The 19,789-nt window shown below is 41.0% G+C and overlaps 1 protein-coding gene across 6 annotated transcripts in view; it reads right to left on the reverse strand.

Annotated features, from left to right (window-relative positions):
• The window catches only part of STIM1 (stromal interaction molecule 1), a 213,052-nt gene that overhangs the window by 75,833 nt on the left and 117,430 nt on the right, over positions 1–19,789 (reverse strand). For all 6 annotated transcript variants that reach the window (XM_081098656.1, XM_081098657.1, XM_081098658.1 and 3 more), the window contains exon 2: positions 13,730–13,860. In XM_081098656.1, coding sequence (XP_080954782.1) covers positions 13,730–13,860 — 131 coding nt within the window. The remainder of the gene's footprint in view (positions 1–13,729; positions 13,861–19,789) is intronic.

Below are 19,789 nucleotides of genomic sequence, written 5' to 3' on the forward strand. Positions count from 1 at the left end.
CTCTCACTAGCCTGTAGGCTTGTCAATGACAAAGAGTATCTTATTTTCATCTCTACTTTACAGATGAGTTAGGTGAGGCTTCAGATTACTTGACCTTAGCCCTAACCAGTTTGGCTCAATGGATAGAGCGTCGGCCTGCGGACTGAAGCGTCCCAGGTTCGATTCTGGTCAAGGGCATGTACCTTGGTTGTGGGCACATCCCCAGTAGGGGGTGTGCAGGAGGCAGCTGATTGATGTTTCTCTCTCATCGATGTTTCTAACTCTCTATCCCTCTCCCTTCCTCTCTGTAAAAAAATCAATAAAATATATTTTTTTAAAAATTACTTGACCTTATAGCTAGAACATTGCAAAGGTCAGACTCTAAAGTTGTGCCTCATACTTTTAAAAATTCAAGGTTTAAATACTTTCTTCTAAGAAACTAAAGTTAGGACTGAATGCATGAGCAAAGCCACAGAATTTGGAGTCAATGGGGGATATAACCTGTAAGCTATGAGCCACTCCTGGTTGGTGAATAGTACAGCCATCTTATAAATTATGCATTTACAAGGAAAAATCTGGCCAGGTCTCTTCCTTAGCCTAAGGAGAAGGTCTCACCTAAAGAATGATATCATTCATGGTATCAGTCACCACTGTTCTGTCCCAAAGGCCTGAGCTGAATTCAATTTGTACTTTGCCTAGATTAAGTACAGGTTCTCAGAATGTTCCACAAGGCAGGAAATAAGATGGTGATTGCACTAGGAGATAGGCAGGGAACTAGAAGGCAAAAAAACAGAGAGGTGTCTCTAAACTGTAACAATCCTTTAGGTCAAAAAGAGTCCCTGCAGCAACAGGAATGTATACATCGAAACCTATACTGAGGTTATGTGCATAACTGTCAGCAATTATTTCTTTTCTACCCTATTTTGCATATGGTATACTTAAAAAAAAAGGCAAAAGCTCCAAGCTATCAAAACTGTGCAGAGAGGTATAAAAAAAAATCTATGTTCAGGATTTGGCCCAGGGGCCAAAAAGAGAACTCAGTTTCCCAGGGGCTGGCATTGGCATGGCAGCAGCAGTGGGAATTGGAGTGAGGCCCTGAGCACAAGGTGAATCCAGGAAAAATAAAAGCCAGGACTACTTAGCCAGCTGCTTTCGACATCCCCGCTCATGAAACTCCATATGGTCAGGGCCAAGAATTTGATGCAGGCCCCTAGTATTTGGGTGAGAGGGAATTACCACCTGGGTTCTTTCCTATCATTTCAGCATCCCCAGCTTCCCCTACCTCTTCAGCTACAAAAAAAAAGGAAAAAGGTAGGTCAGAAGGAATGGAGAGGGAGGGAGGGAGGGAGAGAAAAAAGAACAGAGGGGGGAGAAGGAGGGAGGGAGGGAGGAAGGGAGGGAGGGAGGGAATGAGGAAGGGAGAGAAAAAGAGAAGGAGGAAGGAATTCTCCCAAAGAGGATGCCTCAGGGATCTTCAGTCAGGGTGTCCTCAGAAACCTTCTCAGAAACAAAGGCAACTAGTTGTCAGTAAGCTAACAAGGGATCTCGGTTTCCAGAAACAATGGTACTTCAGATTTGGAAGCACCTCTACATATCTGGCAAAGTTAAGAATGGGAAAAATGGGGGAGAACCAAGATGGCGGCATAGGTTAACACCGGAGTTTGCTGCCTTGAACAACTACTTCAAAAGTGAAACTAAAAAACGGAACGGACATCACCCAGAACCACAGGAACGCTGGCTGAGTGGAAGTCCTACAACTAGGAGGAAAGAGAAACGCATAAGGACACTCAGAGGAGGCGCAGTGCTGAAGTCAAATTCTGAGGTGCGGAGTGCGCGGAGCGGGCTGGTGGCGGAGGGCACGGTTGGCGTTTTCAATCGGGAGGGAGTCACAGACTCTGAGCTCCAGATACAGGCGAGTCTTTAGGGACCCAGACTCAAACGGGAGAAGCGGGACTGTCTGGCTTCGGTCAGAGCGAGTGCAGCTTTCTCTCCGAGGTTTGCAGCGGGTGCTGGGACTCAGAGAGGCAGAGCCCCTGGGGACAGGACTGAGAGCCGCCATAACTGCTCTCTCCGGCCCACCCTGTTGATCCTGTGCGACCCGCCCCGCCCAAGCCCTGCACAGAGGCATTTGCCGGATAGCCTCAGGCAAACCCCAGATTAGCACCTCCCTAGAGGACAGAAGTTCTCTCACTGCAGACACAGCTGATTCTCATAGCCACTTGGCCTAGAGGTCAAACCCTCCCTGGTATTAGCTACAACAATCAAGGTTTAACTATAAGACTGCGCACAAAGACCACTAGGGGGTGCACCAAGGAAGCATAACAAAATGCGGAGACAAAGAAACAGGACAAAATTGTCAATGGAAGATATAGAGTTCAGAACCACACTTTTAAGGTCTCTCAAGAACTGTTTAGAAGCCGCCGATAAACTTAATGAGATCTACAAGAAAACTAATGAGACCCTCGATGTTATATTGGGGAACCAACTAGAAATTAAGCATACACGGACTGAAATAACGAATATTATACAGACTCCCCCAACAGCAGACCAGAGGAGCGCAAGAATCAAGTCAATGATTTGAAATGCGAGGAAGCAAAAAACACCCAACCAGAAAAGCAAAATGAAAAAAGAATCCAAAAATGCGAGGATAGTGTAAGGAGCCTCTGGGACAGCTTCAAGCGTACCAACATCAGAATTATAGGGGTGCCAGAAGATGAGAGAGAGCACGATATTGAAAACCTATTTGAAGAAATAATGACAGAAAACTTCCCCCACCTGGTGAAAGAAATGGACTTACAGGTCCAAGAAGCGCGGAGAACCCCAAACAAAAGAAATCCAAAGAGGACCACACCAAGACACATCATAATTAAAATGCCAAGACCAAAAGACAAAGAGAGAATCTTAAAAGCAGCAAGAGAAAGACACTCAGTTACCTACAAGGGAATACCCATACGACTGTCAGCTGATTTTTCAACAGAAACTTTGCAGGCCAGAAGGGAGTGGCAAGAAATATTCAAAGTGATGAATGCCAAGAACCTATAACCAAGATGACTTTATCCAGCAAAGCTATCATTCAGAATTGAAGGTCAGATAAAGAGCTTCACAGATAAGGAAAAGCTAAAGGAGTTCATCACCACCAAACCAGGATTATATGAAATGCTGAAAGGTATCCTTTAAGAAGAGGAAGAGGAAGAAAAAGGTAAAGATACAAATTATGAACAACAAATATGCATCTATCAACAAGTGAATCTAAGAATCAAGTGAATAAATAATCTGATGAACAGAATGAACTGGTGATTATAATAGAATCAGGGACACAGAAAGGGAATGGACTGACTATTCTTGGGAGGGAAAGGGGTGTGGGAGATGCGGGAAGAGACTGGACAAAAATCGTGCACCTATGGATGAGGACAGTGGGTGGGGAGTGAGGGCGGAGGGTGGGGGGGGAACTGGGAGGAGGGGAGTTATGGGGGGGAAAAAGAGGAACAAATGTAATAATCTGAACAATAAAGATTTAATTAAAAAAATAAAAATAAAAAAGAATGGGAAAAATGGGGATAGAAATCAACATGGTTTTCAAAGTGTTTTCTGTAGAGCCCTAGGAATTCTTATGGGTTGGACTACAGAAAGGCAAGTGGGAGGTGACCAATGTAGTGACAATTTTTTTAACCTCTTTATTGAGATATAATTCACATACCAATTCTGTGTACAACTCAAGTGTTTTTATCATATTCACAAAGGTGTCACACCATCACCAGTTAATGTTTTCATTGGCCTGATAAGATCTGAATTGAAAAAAACAAAAAAATAGATAACTATGAGCTAATTCAGTCTCAGTTTCCTTATCGGTTATATGGAAAAATTAATACCTACCCCATGGGTTTTTTGTAAAGACTACTAGAGAGGGTGTATGCAAAAGCCCCCAGCATAGGCCTAGCACGTGGTAGCAGTGGTAGGAGGATGTGGACGAAAGGGGCCACACGCTGACCTGACAAGCTCAGGGAAGGCCTGCATGGCAGCCTAGCAGACTCAGAGACCTAAAATAACCACAAAGGATGGTCTGAAATTAAACTTTGACTAAAAGCAGTTATGGTGGGCAGTTATGTCCTAGGCCAGTATCTTCACTGACAAGATCAACTTTGATCCTTACTGAGCCCATTTGCCTTTTTGCCTCTAAGATAACATTCCTTTGAAGTGTCTGGGTAACTTGTAACTTCCCTTTTTCTGGAACCCCTGGGGCATAACCAAATGTTCTGGGAGCCAGGGCAGATACTACAAATTCCTTCATTATCATGTTGATTGATCCTGCACCCACCTAAGTATGTGTCCATCATTTTACTTTTTATCCTATCACAGAGGTCCCCCCGCCCCCTTCGCTTAATCCCACCTCCTTAAATCTGTCACCAATGAATTTCATGTATAAATACGAATGTAACCCTGCCATTCTCCGGAGCACTATCTCAATTCATTGAGGTTCTGCTTCCCGGCATATGTCGACAGTTTGGCTCAAATAAACTCAAAAAATTCTTTACAGGTTTCAATGGTTTTTTTACGTTAACAAGGAGAAGGAGTAATACTACTACCATGAACTAAGCCACAGGCTGGGCACTCTCTACACAGGATTTCACTTCATCTTCACTATAATACTTCAAGGTAGAGATTATTGTTCCCATTTGACAGTGAGGAAACAAAAGCTTACAGAGCTTTAGAAACTTTCCAAGGCCATATTAGTTAAAATTGGTGAAAGGACACCTAAAACCCTCATCTTTCTTGCTCCAAAGCCTGTGCATACTTTTGCTCAGTCAGCCTTTCAGCATTCTCAGTGTCTTCCTTTTTTCTTTTCTTCATCTATGCTCCTCTAGTATGTGTTTTTCTCTAGGACTTTCCTTAATTATCTTAACACCTTTCGTACCACTCACGAGCTTTCTCGTGTTTCACGCGCCATCTGTTAAGGACCGCTCACGAGTTTTCTTGTTTTTCACGCGCCATCTGTTATGGACCTTAGATGTCAACACACTGTCTTGTCCACATCGAATGAAGCGATCTCAATGGTGGAAACCGTGCAGGTCAATCTACGAAAAACTATGTAATTGCACGAACCCATAAAGCAGGGGTCCTCAAACTTTTTAAACAGGGTGGGCCAGTTCACTGTCCCTCAGACCGTTGGAGGGCCAGACTATAGTTTAAAAAAAAACTATGAACAAATTCCTATGTACACTGCACATATCTTATTTTGAAGTAAAAAAACAAAACGGGAACAAATACAATATTTGTATTTGCATGTGGCCCACGGGCCGTAGTTTGAGGACCCCTGCCATAAAGCATTGCAGTTACATTGTATTTTGATTATTCAAATAGTCTTCGTCTTCAAGTTCCTGGCGCTTTTAAAAATGCCCTCTCTCAGAAAAAGGAAGGAAACCAACGAAACTGATATACTTCCTTTCGTGTTGTTCCATTCTAAGGAAAACGAGGAAATGGACAAAAAAAGTAGTGCTGTACCTTATAAACTGTGGACTTTTCAATTCATTTAGAGTGTACAACGTCCTCAATCCACAAGCAAAAATGAAGTATAAACAGTTTCTGCTATCGGTGGCAAGAAACTGGATAACGGATGACAATAATGAAGGCTCTCCGGAACCAGAGACAAATCTGTCCAGCCCTTCCCCTGGGGGTGCAAGGAGAGCACCTCGTAAAGATCCACCCAAAAGGCTGTCAGGTGATATGAAGCAGCATGAACCTACATGTATTCCAGAGAGTAGAAAGAAAAAATTTCCTACGAGAGTATGCAGTTTGTGCCGCCCATGGAAAAAGGAGCGAATCTAGATACTTATGTAAATTTTGTTTGGTCCCTCTTCATAGAGGAAAATGTTTTACGCAGTACCATACATTAAAAAAGTACTAGGAACTTTAATTGTTTAATTGTTTTTGTAAATAAAAATGTTATAATTATTGAAAAACAACACCTAAAGTGCATTATGATCTGTAGTTATGATGATTTAAATAACATGCAGTTTGCCCAAAAATGTGCGGTCCCTGGCGTATGTCTTAGAGATTTCTATGCGGTACGAAATGTGTTAAATACAGTGACTGTACCTCTATCCAGGTTCTGTATGTGATTCATAGCATAGAGTATGGGGATAGGAAAGAGGATCACAGGGGAGATCAATCATGCACATCATACACTAACATGTCTGGAGCCCAGACTGTAGCAACTCTTAGAAAAAGCCCACCAATGACTCAGCTACGAACCTTGCCAGGAACTCACAAGCCCAAAGCACCGTGTTCCCCATAGCACTGACCAGCCAACTGTACTCTTGTTCTGCTGTAAGGAAACAATTTAAGCGACACACTGAAATAAGACAGAATCTTTGCTTTAAAATTCAAAAGATTAACTCATTTTTTTTTACATCTAAGGCCCTACACCAAGCACACAGTGGGAGAAACAGTGATGAATAAGCTCTTGGAGGCACCTGCTATCTAGTAGGACACACAAAATGCACCCAACTAATTACAATACAGAGCAGAGCAATATGCCGAATGAGAGATTCATGCCAAGTACTCTGGAACATGAGAGAGGAAGGGTCATTTCCCACTATAGGGAAACAAACAAGATTTCTTGGAGGAAACAAGATTTAATCTCGGCCAAAAATACTCAACCAGGAGCAATTCTATCCCCCAGGGTAATTAACAGTTGGCAATAGAGACATTTTGGTTGTTATAACTAAGGGATTGTGGTAAGATAGAGATATGTTACTGACATCACATGTGTAGTAGGATGCTGCTAAACATCCTATAATGCACAGGAAGTTCCCCACAACAAAGAATTATCTGGCCCAAAATGTCAATAATGCTGAGGCTGAGAAACCATAATCTAGGCTTTGGTGGACAAGTGGAATTTTTACAGGCAAAAATGGGAGGCAGTGAGATGGCATGAGGAATTATTTGGAGCAAAGGCACAGTGATGGGACATGAAGAGCATGTTTGAGATGGCTATGACAAAGAGGAAAGGAATGCAGTGTAATGTGAACGAGTCAGGTGAGCAAAAGTCAGATTGTGGGAGCACTAAAGGGCAGGTTAGAGCAGTAGTTGCCAACATTTTGGACCTCACAGACCACCAGTGGTCTGCAGACCACCAGTTGGCGACTGAAGGGTTAGAGTTTAGATTAATTTAGTAAGCAAAGGTAAGCCACTTATCCTATCTAATAATAGACAAACAGGGTAATTGACCATATCTTCACTACGCCTCCCATTGGCTACTCAGCGCGGTATGCAAATTAACTGCCAACAAAGATGGCGATTAATTTGAATATGTAGGCATGAAGTGGTTGAGCGAAGACTGAAGGCAGCTCCAGCCCAGAGCAGCAGCGAAGACGGAAGGCTGCTCCGGCCGGAGTGAAGGCCTGGGTCCCAGGTGCCGGAGGAAAACCGGTGCCGGCAGCCAGGGGAAGGGAAAGCTTTGCACGAATCTCTTCGTGCAACAGGCCTCTAGTAGTTTCATAATCTCTAAAATAGAGTTAGTGGCACCTAATTTAGAGTGGTTAAAGATTAAATGAAACTGTATAAGCAATCAGCTGGCACAAGGCTTGGCACATGGTAGGGATGCTCCTATTCTAACACATTCCTTTTGCAAGGTAGAAATAATTATCAGAGTTGTGCATTTTTTAGTAATTCAAGTATTAGTGCAAAAAGACAAACTTATAGGAAACACAATATAATCAAAATTAGGGCACAAAGCAAGACATTCTAATTAAGAGCTAAATTAAGTGATATAGACTGTGTGCTACAAAAGTTAGTACTGAGATGAGAAAGGTCAACGTAGGTGGAAAAGTTAGGGAAGGTTCATGAAAAGTGAGGCTGGAGCATTCCAGAGGATTCCTAAGACTGATACAGACAGGGCCAGAGGAAGGAAGGAGGGATATGACAAATTAATTCCAAGTAAGGAGAACTACTGAGCAAAGAAAGGGGACTGGGAGTGACTATGAGACAAGAGCCAGACCAAGTGGTAGGAGGTATATCTAGAACAGGATTTTTAATCTTTTTCATCTCATGGCACACACAAACTAATTACTAAAATCCTGCGGCACACCAAAAAATATATTTTTTGCCCTTCTATATATTTTTTATTTCAGAGAGGAATGGAGATGGGAAGGGAGAGGGAGAGAGAGATAGAAATATCAATGATGAGAGAATCATTGATCAGCTGCCTCCTGCACGCCCCACACTGGGGATCAAGCTTGCAATCCAGGCATGTGAATCGAACTGTGATGTCCTGGTTCATAGGTCCATGCTCAAACACTGAGCCACATAGGTCAGGCATTTGTGCATAGGCTTTAGCATGAACATACATTTTCATTCATCTACAGGGCAAATACCGAGAAGTAGAATTGCTGGGCCATGTAGTAAGTTATGTTTAACTTTATAAGAAACTATAAGCAAGAGTTCCAGTGGTTTTTCCTCCTTTGCTAGTACTTAGTATTTGCCATTTTTAATTCCGTCATTCTATTAGGTATGTAGTATTATCTCATGTGGTTTTAATTTGCACTACCTTAATGACTAATAATATTGAGCATCTTTTCACATGCTTATTTGCCATCCTATAATTTCTTTGATGAAGTGTCTATTCAAAAATTTTCCTATTTTCTATGAAGTTGCTTGTTTTCTTTTGTTGAGTCTTTAGGGTTCTTTGTTTGACCTGGGAACTTTCCTTTTTATTTTATTACTTTTTATTGTTGTTGTTAATCCTCATCCAAGGATATTTTCCCACTGATTTTTAGAGAGAGTGGAAGGGAAGGGGAAAGACAGAGAGAGAGAAACATTGATGTGAGAGAGACACATCGATTGGCTGCCTCCAGCATGCACCCGACCAGGGCCAGGGCTAGGGATCTAGCCTGCAACCAAGGTACAAGCCCTTAACTAGAATCGAACCCGGGGTCCTTCAGTGTGAAAGCTGATGCTCTATCCACTGAACCAAACTGGCTAGGGCGAGCTGAGAACTTTAACAGCACTTTTCTCACTTAATCCCGACAACAATCTTGCAAGGATAAGAATCATTAACCACCATTTTACACTGAGAAAATAAAAGTAGAAGTCATTAAACTACTATAATCTGATTACAGTTCTGCATAATTTCAAAGTTTACTCATTACTTAGTTACTTGTGACACATAGACAACTAGAATGCAAGCTCTATAAAAGTAAAGATCTTGTCAGTTTTTTTCACTGTAGAATCCCACAGCTCCCACAAATAATGCCTGACACATAATGGGGTATTCAATCAGAATTTGTTTAATGATGAATAAATGCCCTTAATTTTTCATGTAGATTCCAGAAAAGAAAATAACACTGCTCACAGAGTCTGGTCTAGTTAAGAGGTCAGTGGTTTAAGGCAGGCCCTTGTCTGTGCACCTCAGACTGTCACGACAACCTGATAGTACCATCCCACTGCAGCAAATCCTTTGCCTCTGGGCAGTGTCCTCACAAGAGCTCTGAATAGAACATAGGTCATTAATTCTCACACTGCTAGGCTGGTAGCGCTCCTGCCAGCTTGGCAAGAAGGGGACCATCACCAATAGTGGCATCTTGCTCATCTGAAGGGCCCACAATCTACAGCTTCTGCTATCTAGGACAGAAGCAAGCAAAGGTGGCACTTGAACAGCCAAACTAACTTCCCCATAAACAAAATATATTTTATTTTCTATAAAATGCCTGCGAGTCTCAGTTTACCATAAGTCTAAGTTCACAGCTCACAGCAAAGCAGAAACAGCAATTAAAAATGAATGAACCAAAGAAGAGGCAAGAAAACAAAAGAAGAAATCACAACCATACATTTGGAATATAGGCACTGGGGTAAATAGCATAAGAGGCCCTGAAGACATGCTTGAATTATCCAAAGAAAGTTAACACTCTGCTGACAATAATCTGTGATAAGAAAGACTTACTTCAGCCCTGGCCAGTTTGGTTCAGTGGACAGAGCATTGGCCTGCGGACTGAAGGGTTCCAGGTTCGATTCCAGTAAGGGGCACATACCTCAGTTGCAGGTTCCTCCCCAGCCTGGGCCCTGGTCGGGGCTTGTGCAGGAGGCAACCAATTGATGTGTTTCTCTCACAACAATATTTCTCTCTGTCTTTCCCTCTCTCTTCCCCTCTTTCTAAAAATCAACAGGAAAATATCCTTGGGTGAGGAAAAGGAAGGAAGGAAGGAAGGAAGGAAGGAAGGAAGGAAGGAAGGAAGGAAGGAAGGAAGGGAGGGAGGGAGGGAGAGAGGGAGGGAGGGAGGAAGGAAAGAGTAAAGGCAATGCTTAAAAATAAAATTTTAAAAAAAGAAAGACTTAACTTCAAAAATGACCAAAATTTTAAAAGATGTAGTACTGAGGTTATAGTTCAAAATACCTGAAAACTTACTGATGTAAGGCTAAATAAATGAGGCCTTAATAGAGGATTCCTTCCGATTTCTACTAAGGTCCTTAAGAAATCAGCAGTGCTTTTAATAGTAAATGGGTCATAAAAATCTCAGGTTCTTGATATCCAATACAACCAGGGATTCCTCTCTGATGCCTCGATGTCTATTATCTAATAGTCTAAGCCCTGAGCTGTCCACACAACTTTCTAGTTAGATGCTGAACTCTGAGGTTCTCTCATATATGATTAGACTAATTTAAGCACACATTTTGCTAACATTACTTTCGCCTTCAAAGACAGTAGCTTGTGACTGATCCTGAAAACTCCCACTAGCAGGTTACTCTAACCACCAGAGGCCTGAGGCTGCAGCAAGAACATCTGAAGCCAAGGCAGGCAGAAACTATGCTGAAAAAGAGCAGCTCGCCACTGGCTCAGAGCAGGATGACAGCTTTTGTGTTATTTTAGAACAATTTGTGCTGATGAGCTTTTTGTTGTGGTAACATTTCTCTAAAAAGAACATTTTCTTCCTCCTCTCATTTTACAAAGCCATTCAGTAGAAAGTGGAAAATGAAGGAAGGCAAATGACAAGGATATCCAGGAATTGGTGAAGCTTGGGCCATATCAACTTAACTGTTGTGCCATCTGTCTCCCAGTCCCATGGCCAGGCCCTTGGAGGGAGATCAGGACACCCCCAGCCCTCATTCATCACCTGAAATATGACTCTATTTCCAGCATAGAGAATATTGAATCCTGTGAGGACCAGTAACACTTTGAGATGTGACCAAAAGTTTAGATACTTTCATCATGGTTGTTGTCCTTGCTCAAGAACCTACAATTGCCAGGTTCAAGAAGCACACATAGCTCAGTCTAGTTGCCTGGGCCCACTTTCTTTTCCAGATTTTTGTCCTGCAGTTTTCTACCACAGTCACTCTGTCTAACTAAACCTACCTCCACATTCTCTGCTCACACTCATTCCCTATAACTCAGGCTGCCCCACCCTTTCCACTCTATCCAAAATCTACTTTTCCTCCAGGAAGTCTATTTTTTCCCCCTCTTACCAGTGGTTCTCAACCTTCTGGCCCTTTAAATACAGTTCCCCATGTTGTGACCCAAACATAAAATTATTTTCGTTGCTACTTCATAACTGTAATGTTGCTACTGTTATGAATCGTAATGTAAATATCTGACATGCAGGATGGTCTTAGGCGACCCCTGTGAAAGAGTCGTTCGACCACCAAAGGGGTCACGACCCACAGGTTGAGAACCACTGCCTTAGACATTACCTAGTTCAACCTAATACAAGGATCCCCTCTGCTGACCAATTAGTGGAGTGCTATATTCTACTTGCCCATGTTCAATGACAGGAAGTTAACTACCTACCTACCTAGTTACCTACCTACCAAAGAAGCCCTTTCCATGATGAGATAGTACTATTAGGCAATTCTTTATTCTAGAAGAATATGCCTATATTTTACTTTTCCTACATTGGTCCTGGCTCTGCCCTTAGAATAAGAGAAACAATTCAGCAGTACTTAACAGCATGAGCTTTGAAATCCGATCTGTGCTCATGTTCAGTATGTACTTGAACAAAATGCTTAACTTTTCCAAGGCTCCAGTCCTTAATAACAATATCAGCTTTATAAGGCTGATAAGAAAGTTAAAAGAATAACTATGGCTCTGGTTGGTTTGGCTCTGTGGTTTGGATGTAGGCCCATGGACCAAAGGATCCAGGGTTTGATTCCCAGTCAAGGGCATGTACCTTGGATGCAGGTTCAATCCCAGGCAAACAGTTGATGTCTCTCTCAGGTTGATATTTCTCTCTCTCTTCCCCTCTCCTCCCCCCCCCCCCTCCCATTTTCTCTCTAAAAAAAAAGAAAGAAGAAAGAGCCCTGACCGGTTTGGCTTAGTGGATAGAGCCTCGGCCTGTGGACTGAAGGGTCCCAGGTTCGATTCCGGTCAAGGGCATGTACCTTGGTTGCGGGCACATCCCCAGTAGGAGGTGTGCAGGAGGCAGCTGATCAATGTTTCTCTCTCATCTATGTTTCTAACTCTCTATCCCTTTCCCTTCCTCTCTGTAAAAATCAATAAAAATATATTTTTTTTTAAAAAGAAGAAAAATCAATGGAAAAGATATCCTCGGGTGAGGGTTAAAATGAAAAAGAAGAACTATGCAAAAAGCTTAACACTGTGCCTCACATAGTATAAGAATTTAATAAATCATAGCTAGTGTTATGGTTTTCATCGTTATCATCATTGTTATGTAAGTCTATTCCTCCATTTCTTATGTATTTGAAAACATAAATTGTATTACCCAAGTTTTTTCTTTTCCAGGCTAAATTTTCTTCACTAGACTGTAAATTATGTGAGGACAGATGTGTCTGCCCCACTTACTGCCACATCCCCATGTCTAGAACTGTGGCTGGCGCATATATAATAGACACTTTTTAATATTGAATGGTCTCCATTTCATAGTTTCTGTGCTCTTCATCAGCTACATCATGCTTCTCTGTATAGGTTCTCACTGTTACAAATGCCTTTGATGAGGTGAGATCCAAAATTGAACTCAAAACTTGAAGGTGAGCTAAGCAGCAGAGAGAGGAGACTAAGAATTCCTCCCTCATGATATACACCATATCACTATTAAAGATTTGGCAAACTTGGCAGCTTCACCAAACTGCTGGTTCATGCTGAGCTTGAAATTAATTGAAACCTTTAAATCTTTTCACACATGATGACTTCGTTTTCTGGCCTCTCTGGAATTGGAACTGTAGTAATGCCAAAATGTGAAACAATAACATAGTTTTTTCCATTTAGAGATTCTTCTCGCTTTTACTATCTGGACCACTCAACTGGCTCCCAGCAACTGCAGCCTGGAATTAAGAATGATCTTTTTAGGACCATTTGTTTCTTCTTCCCAAATAGAGTATAAGCTCCTAGAGGGCAAGATCTGTCTCGCCTTCTCTCCCACTTGCCAACACAGGGCTGAGCACAAAGTAAGAACAGATTGATGCACTCTGTCTACAGCAGGATTGCAAGAAGATTCAGGGGGACTATAAAGACCAACCTTGGGGCTCTCTCTCCCTCTCAAATAGCACAGCTCAGTCAGTGTTGTGCTTCTAGCTGGTAGGTGAGTGGGAGCCAGTCCAGGCAGAGATGCAGACATAAGGCCTGCACTCTGAACAGCTGGCTCCTGAAGGACTGCTCTGGAGAATCACTTCCCCTGATAGGGATGAGTTTCTAAAGAACAAGCCAGTATCAAAGCCATCTCTCCACAGGGAACAGTCTGTCTAGAGAGCTTTCAGGGACTGTTCACAAAGGAAGAGAAGAGAGCAACAGCAGGGTGAGAGGGCTCACCTCATCACTTTCTTCCACATCCACATCACCATTGGCATCATCATCCATCAGCTTGTGGATGCTGCGGACTGCATCAAAGCTGAGCTTCTCATCCTCACTGTGACACAGGGGCTTGTCAATCCGGCAAAACTCTGTACAGGAAAAGCAAGAGATAACATTACTGGGGCTGCCACCCAACCTCCATTACCCACCTGTCTCTGTCCTTAGCTTCTAGCACCTGACTCCTCATGTAGCCACTTAATCAGCTATTTATACAGAGAGAAAAGTGCTTCATCTAGCTTTAACTGCCTCCCCAAGGATTTGCTGAGCTCCCCCATTTAAGGACAATGCTTTACCATCCTTATAGTTCTTTTGCAGGGAAGTCAAGCATGGACTAGGAATACACTAGGATCTAGGACAGTGATGGCGAACCTTTTGAGCTCGGCGTGTCAGCATTTTGAAAAACCCTAACTTAACTCTGGTGCTGTGTCACATATAGAAATTTTTTGATATTTGCAACCATAGTAAAACAAAGATTTATATTTTTGATATTTATTTTATATATTTAAATGCCATTTAACAAAGAAAAATCAACCAAAAAAATGAGTTTGCATGTCACCTCTGACACGCGTGTCATAGAGTCGCCATCACTGATCTAGGACATGAATAGGTAACTCAGAAAAAGAAAATAATATAAATGAGAGAAAATACAAATAGCCTGTGAACATAGAGAAAAGTTTAGCCTCACTAGTAATCAAAGAAATACATATTCAAATATTTTTATTCACTCAATAAACAAATGTAAAATAATACAATCTTTCTAGAAACAGGAAAACACCGATTCATTCCAATGCTAAAATAATATGTAGTTTCCTTTTTGTTCACTTTGTCACTACTGGGACATATAATGGCTACCTGGAAAACCCTTCACATCATAGGCCTTCCCACAGTTACATTCAGCAAGTATCTATCAGATATCTAACGTCCAAAGCTTATCTGATTTGAAAGTTTGGGAAGTCTGAGATGCAGCTTCCTCTGTCCACCATCACCCACAGTCAGTCCTGCAGAAGTAAAACCAGAACAACAGCCTAGGACACCCTAGTTCTTTTATGACACCTAATCATCTCTAGCCCGACCTACAGTATACAGCGGAAAGAATTTGGAAACTAGTCTTAGCTCCACAATGTGGCTCTAGGGTGGTGACTTCCTTTCTCCAGGCCTCAAGTTCATTATTTAAAAAAGACATATTTTAATTATAGTTTCTAGTATTTCTTCCAATTCCCAGATTCTAAAATTCCTTTTTCCTTTGACCCTGACCTTGATTACTACTTTCTAGGCAAAATATTCTTCTGACACCTCCAAAGAAGTTAGAAGAAAGACCCTAACTTCCCAGATAATAGAAGATGCTATCAAGAGAGAAAGCAAAGACAGGGTAAAGAAGCTACTGCTTCAAAGCCTTCTAGAAGGCACTGATCTAATACCTGAACACTCTAATCCATTTAATCATTTACTTGTCTACTGGTCAGATAGTGACAAAACAGGCCATCTCCCTACCACTTGCTAGTTGCTCAAATCCTTTTAAAATCATTGGTAGCACACCTGAATCACACTGACTTGACAGATTTCTGACCCAATCGTTCATTAGTCTGCATCCACATCCACACACAAGTTTATCCTAAGTAAAGCACAACTTCTTTTTTTTTTAATACAAAAACTTTTAAATGTCCCAGATGTGATTTAATAAAAATATATTGAATACTGAAGTTCATAGATGTTAACTGATATGTCCAAAGTCAAAGGCAACTGAAGAGCCACAGAAAGAACCCATCTACTGATTCCCAGGCCAGCACTTCACCTAATTGCCTTTATGCCAAAGTGACCAGATAGCTTTAGGTTTCTTTCATCTTCTGGAAGCCACAAATGGTAATACTGGTGAGAAGTAGTATACTGAAGAAATGGCCTAATAAAAGAAAAAAGATAAGTAGTATGCATACAAAATAGTATGCATACAAATAGTATGCATACAAAAAAGTAAGATAAATAATATGCATACAGTAGTATGCATACATGGAAAAAAGTATCCATGTAACCATATGTTCTTCTACATTTGTCCTGCCAATTTGGAGTAAGGAGTAGAGGGTGGGCGGAAGGAGTAGTGGGTACTAATGGGAAGAGTAGAATGTAGCCAAAGATTAAGGCATTGTTTTTCACTTTCTCACCAACAAGAGCTCTTGGCATGATTTTTTCATTTATGGACTCCTATCCTACCCTTTCAAAACAATTGCAATAAAGCAATAAGTAATGACTAGTTCATAGATAAAGTACACAGCACTAAGATTAGCACAACCAATATAACACTTTCACTCCCTTATTCCTGTTTCTGTATTACTGAAAGACACATATAATTGCCCATCAGAGTCTTTTGATCAGCATAGGATATGTCCATTTAAACAGCATTTATTGAGTGCTCTTCATATGTCAGTCTCTGTAATGGGGTATAAAGATATGAATTAGATCTCACCTTTGCTCTCCAGGAGCTAAAAGTGAGGGAGATAGGCGATTAAAACACTATGTGCTAAGTGCCATAAAAGAATCAAGGTTACTCTAGAGGTCAGGAAACTTTTTCTGTAAAAGGCCAGTCAAAAAACAATTTAGGATTTAGGGGCCATATAGTTTCTGTTGCAACTACTTAGCTCTATCATTGAGCACTAAAGCAGCAATTGACAAAACAGAAGTAAATTAACTTAGCTGTGTTCCAACAAAACATTATTTACAAAAACAGGCTGTGGGCTGGATTTGACCCCTCGTTCATAGTTTGCTAACCCTTATTCTATAAAATCATTGGTAGCACACCTGAACCACACTGACTTGACAAATTTCTGATCCAATCTTTCATTAGCCTGAATCCACATCCACACACAGGTTTATCCTAAGTAAAGCACAACTTATTTTTTTTAATTAATATTTTTTAAACACATATTTTTATTGATTTCAGAGAGGAAGGAAGAGGGAGAGAGAGCTAGAAATATCAATGATGAGAGAGAACCATTGATCGGCTGCCTCCTGCACGCCCCCCACTGGGGATCGAGCCTGCGACCCAGGCATGTGCCCTTGACTGAAATCGAATCCACAAGCCGACGCTCTATCCACCAAGCCAAACCAGCAAGGGCGTAAAGCACAACTTCTAATAGGCTTTTTAAAATAATGGAAATCGTTTACCAAGCTCAAGGGCCTGCATGTCTCCAGGCTAAGTACCTGGAGTCAGCCAGCCCCTTTCCCAAAAGCCTATATACAACAAGTCCAAGAAGTTTATACTTCAAACAACAGGCTCTGGTTTGTAACCTGATCAAACGGACAGGTGACCTTTACTGCTGGCATCATCTGGCATAGAGAAGGATTAAAGGGATTGAAGATAAGAGAGTATAAAATCTTGATATCCCATATGGCTGTAGAATCCTGTCCAGAAGAAAGCATGATTCAGCCAAAATTCACAAGTAACTCCAACCAAGGATTTCCTAGGCTGTCTCTCTTTCCTGAGACCTTTTCTATTTTCTTTTATACATTCCAATCTGGCAAGTTTCCGAGAGCCATCTGGAAATACCTTAGAAGATCCACCAATTTAACAACACATTATTATGGCAATGGAGCCCTAGACTTGGGAGTCAGAACACATATGTCAAAATCCCAGCTTCATCAGTTACAACCATATTATATTGGACAAGTTTTTTAAATTCTCTGAGCCTCCAATATCTCATTTGCAAAATGAGGATAATTATTTCTGTCCCATAAGGTTTTTTGTGAGAATTAAGACCACATTTGTTAAAACACCTAGCAGAAGGCCCTGCACAGTGTGGCTCAGTTGCTTGAGCATTGGTACCATGCATCAAAAGATTGCTGGTTCAATTCCCAGTCAAGACACCTGCCCAGATTGCAGGCTCAATCCTCAATTCACCTCTCTCTCTCTCTCTCTCTCTCTCTCTCTCTCTCCCTCCTTTCCTCCCTCCTTCTCTCTCTAAAATCAACAAAAACATATTTTTTTAAAAAGCGGTAATATTATTTAAAAAATAAAAACACCTAGCCCTAGCCAGTTTGGCTCAGTGGATAGAGGGTCGGCACGTGGACCAGAAGGGTCCCGGGTTAAATTCTGGCCAAGGGCACAAACCTGGGTTGCAGGCTCCTCCCTGACCCTGGTCAGGGCTCATGCAGGAGGCAACCAATCAATGTGTTTCTCTCACATAGATATTTCTCTCGGTCTTTCCCTCTCTCTTCCACTCTTTAAAAATCAATGGAAAAAATATCCTCGGGTGAGGATTAAAAAATAAAGAAATAAAGAAATACACCTAGCTGAGGGCCTGCATAAAGCTGACATTCAATACATTTGTAGTTTCCTTCTTTCCTGAAGAGCAACAGATAAACCATTTCCATATTCAGCCATTTTCCTTGTGAGATCATAAAGAATCAAATACAGGAAGTACAGTCCAATTAAATTGATCAGTCATATGTTCTGGTGAGATAGCAAGTAACTCTGACTCCCACAACATTTATATGTCTACCATGGGTAACATTTATCACAGTCTATTTAGTTTGTTTTCCCCATCAGACTATGATTTTTTTTTTAATATATTTTATTGATTTTTTACAGAGAGGAAGAGAGAGAGAGAGAGAGTTAGAAACATCGATCAGCTGCCTCCTGCACATCCCCCACTGAGGAAGTGCCCACAACCCAGGTACATGCCCTTGACCGGAATCGAACCCGGGACCTTTCAGTCCGCAGGCCGATGCTCTCTCCACTGAGCCAAACCGGTTTCGGCCAGACTATGATTTTTTTAAGAGCTTCGGACCATGTCTCAAGTAGTAAGCAAAAAACAGTTTTGCTATATGCTCAGTAAATGTCTTTTGAATAAATAACTAAATACCAATTCTACAATTATATGTAGGATTTTCTAGGCAAAAAAGAGAAGAATTCTAAGTAGAGAGAATAGCACAGAACCAGGTTTTGTAATTTTGGGGGTGGTTAAAATTTTTAAAACCCAAAACTCTTTGATATGTACCATATTAGAAATTAAAACACAAATTCTAATATTTAGCAATTAATTCATTTTAAAACAATAACTCTCCTATGTGTTAATATAAATACATTTTTTAAAATAATTGTTTTCTGGAAAGAACTCATGAGAAGGGTGGAACTGTTTTATATTTTTGCAAATCTCTTTAATGCCTGGCTTACTAGAAGACAGCTGCAGTCTTATTATATCTGTTTCCTCATTCAATGTGTTGTTTTGATTGAAGATCAAAACATAGATATGCAGTAAGAAGAGGCAAGAGTATTTTAATAACCTTTCATATAATTGTGAACATTCTTCCCTGATACTACACCAAAATTCGACAAGTAGATTTATTAAAGATTTGTTGCAGTACAAAATCTGAAACTATATGGATGAACTTTTTGTACTCCATGACATTAAAATCCATTGGCCTATCTTGCACTTTTAACAGATCTTTTTATCCATGTGTGATTTTGTAACACAATGCACTGGTCATTTAGAAACTACTGATTCAAGCCTTGGCCAGGTGGCTCAGTTGGTTGGAGCATCATTCCTGTACACCAAAAAGAAAAAAGGTTGTGGGTTCAAATTCCCAATGAGGGCACATACCTAGGATGCAGGGGCACATACAGGAGGCAGACAATCAATTTTTCTTTCTCTCTCACCCCCCTTTTCTCATTGTCTAAAATCTAAAAACATATCCTGGGGTGAGGGGAGGAGGGAACTACTGATTCAATGAATTAGGCAGAGCTCATTTGACACATTCATTTATACATTATCAAAATAATCACAAATATTAATATCACCACTGATTTAATCTGAAACGCTTAAAATCTGGGGAAGCTGTCAAATTCACAGTGGCAATTTTTTTTAAAATAAAAGCTGAAATTTTAGCATTGGCAACAAATACTACCAGTTATTTTCATTAAAGTAACAGACTCACTTCCTTCATTTTCAAGAAAATGTCTGCCAAATACATAAGTCTGAGTAATTATAGTTTTCTGTGTTATACTTTATTTCTGCTAATCCTCACCAA

This window comes from Myotis nattereri, assembly GCF_964212035.1.
Source record: "Myotis nattereri genome assembly, chromosome: 9".
In the NCBI taxonomy this organism is placed as follows: Eukaryota; Metazoa; Chordata; class Mammalia; order Chiroptera; family Vespertilionidae; genus Myotis; species Myotis nattereri.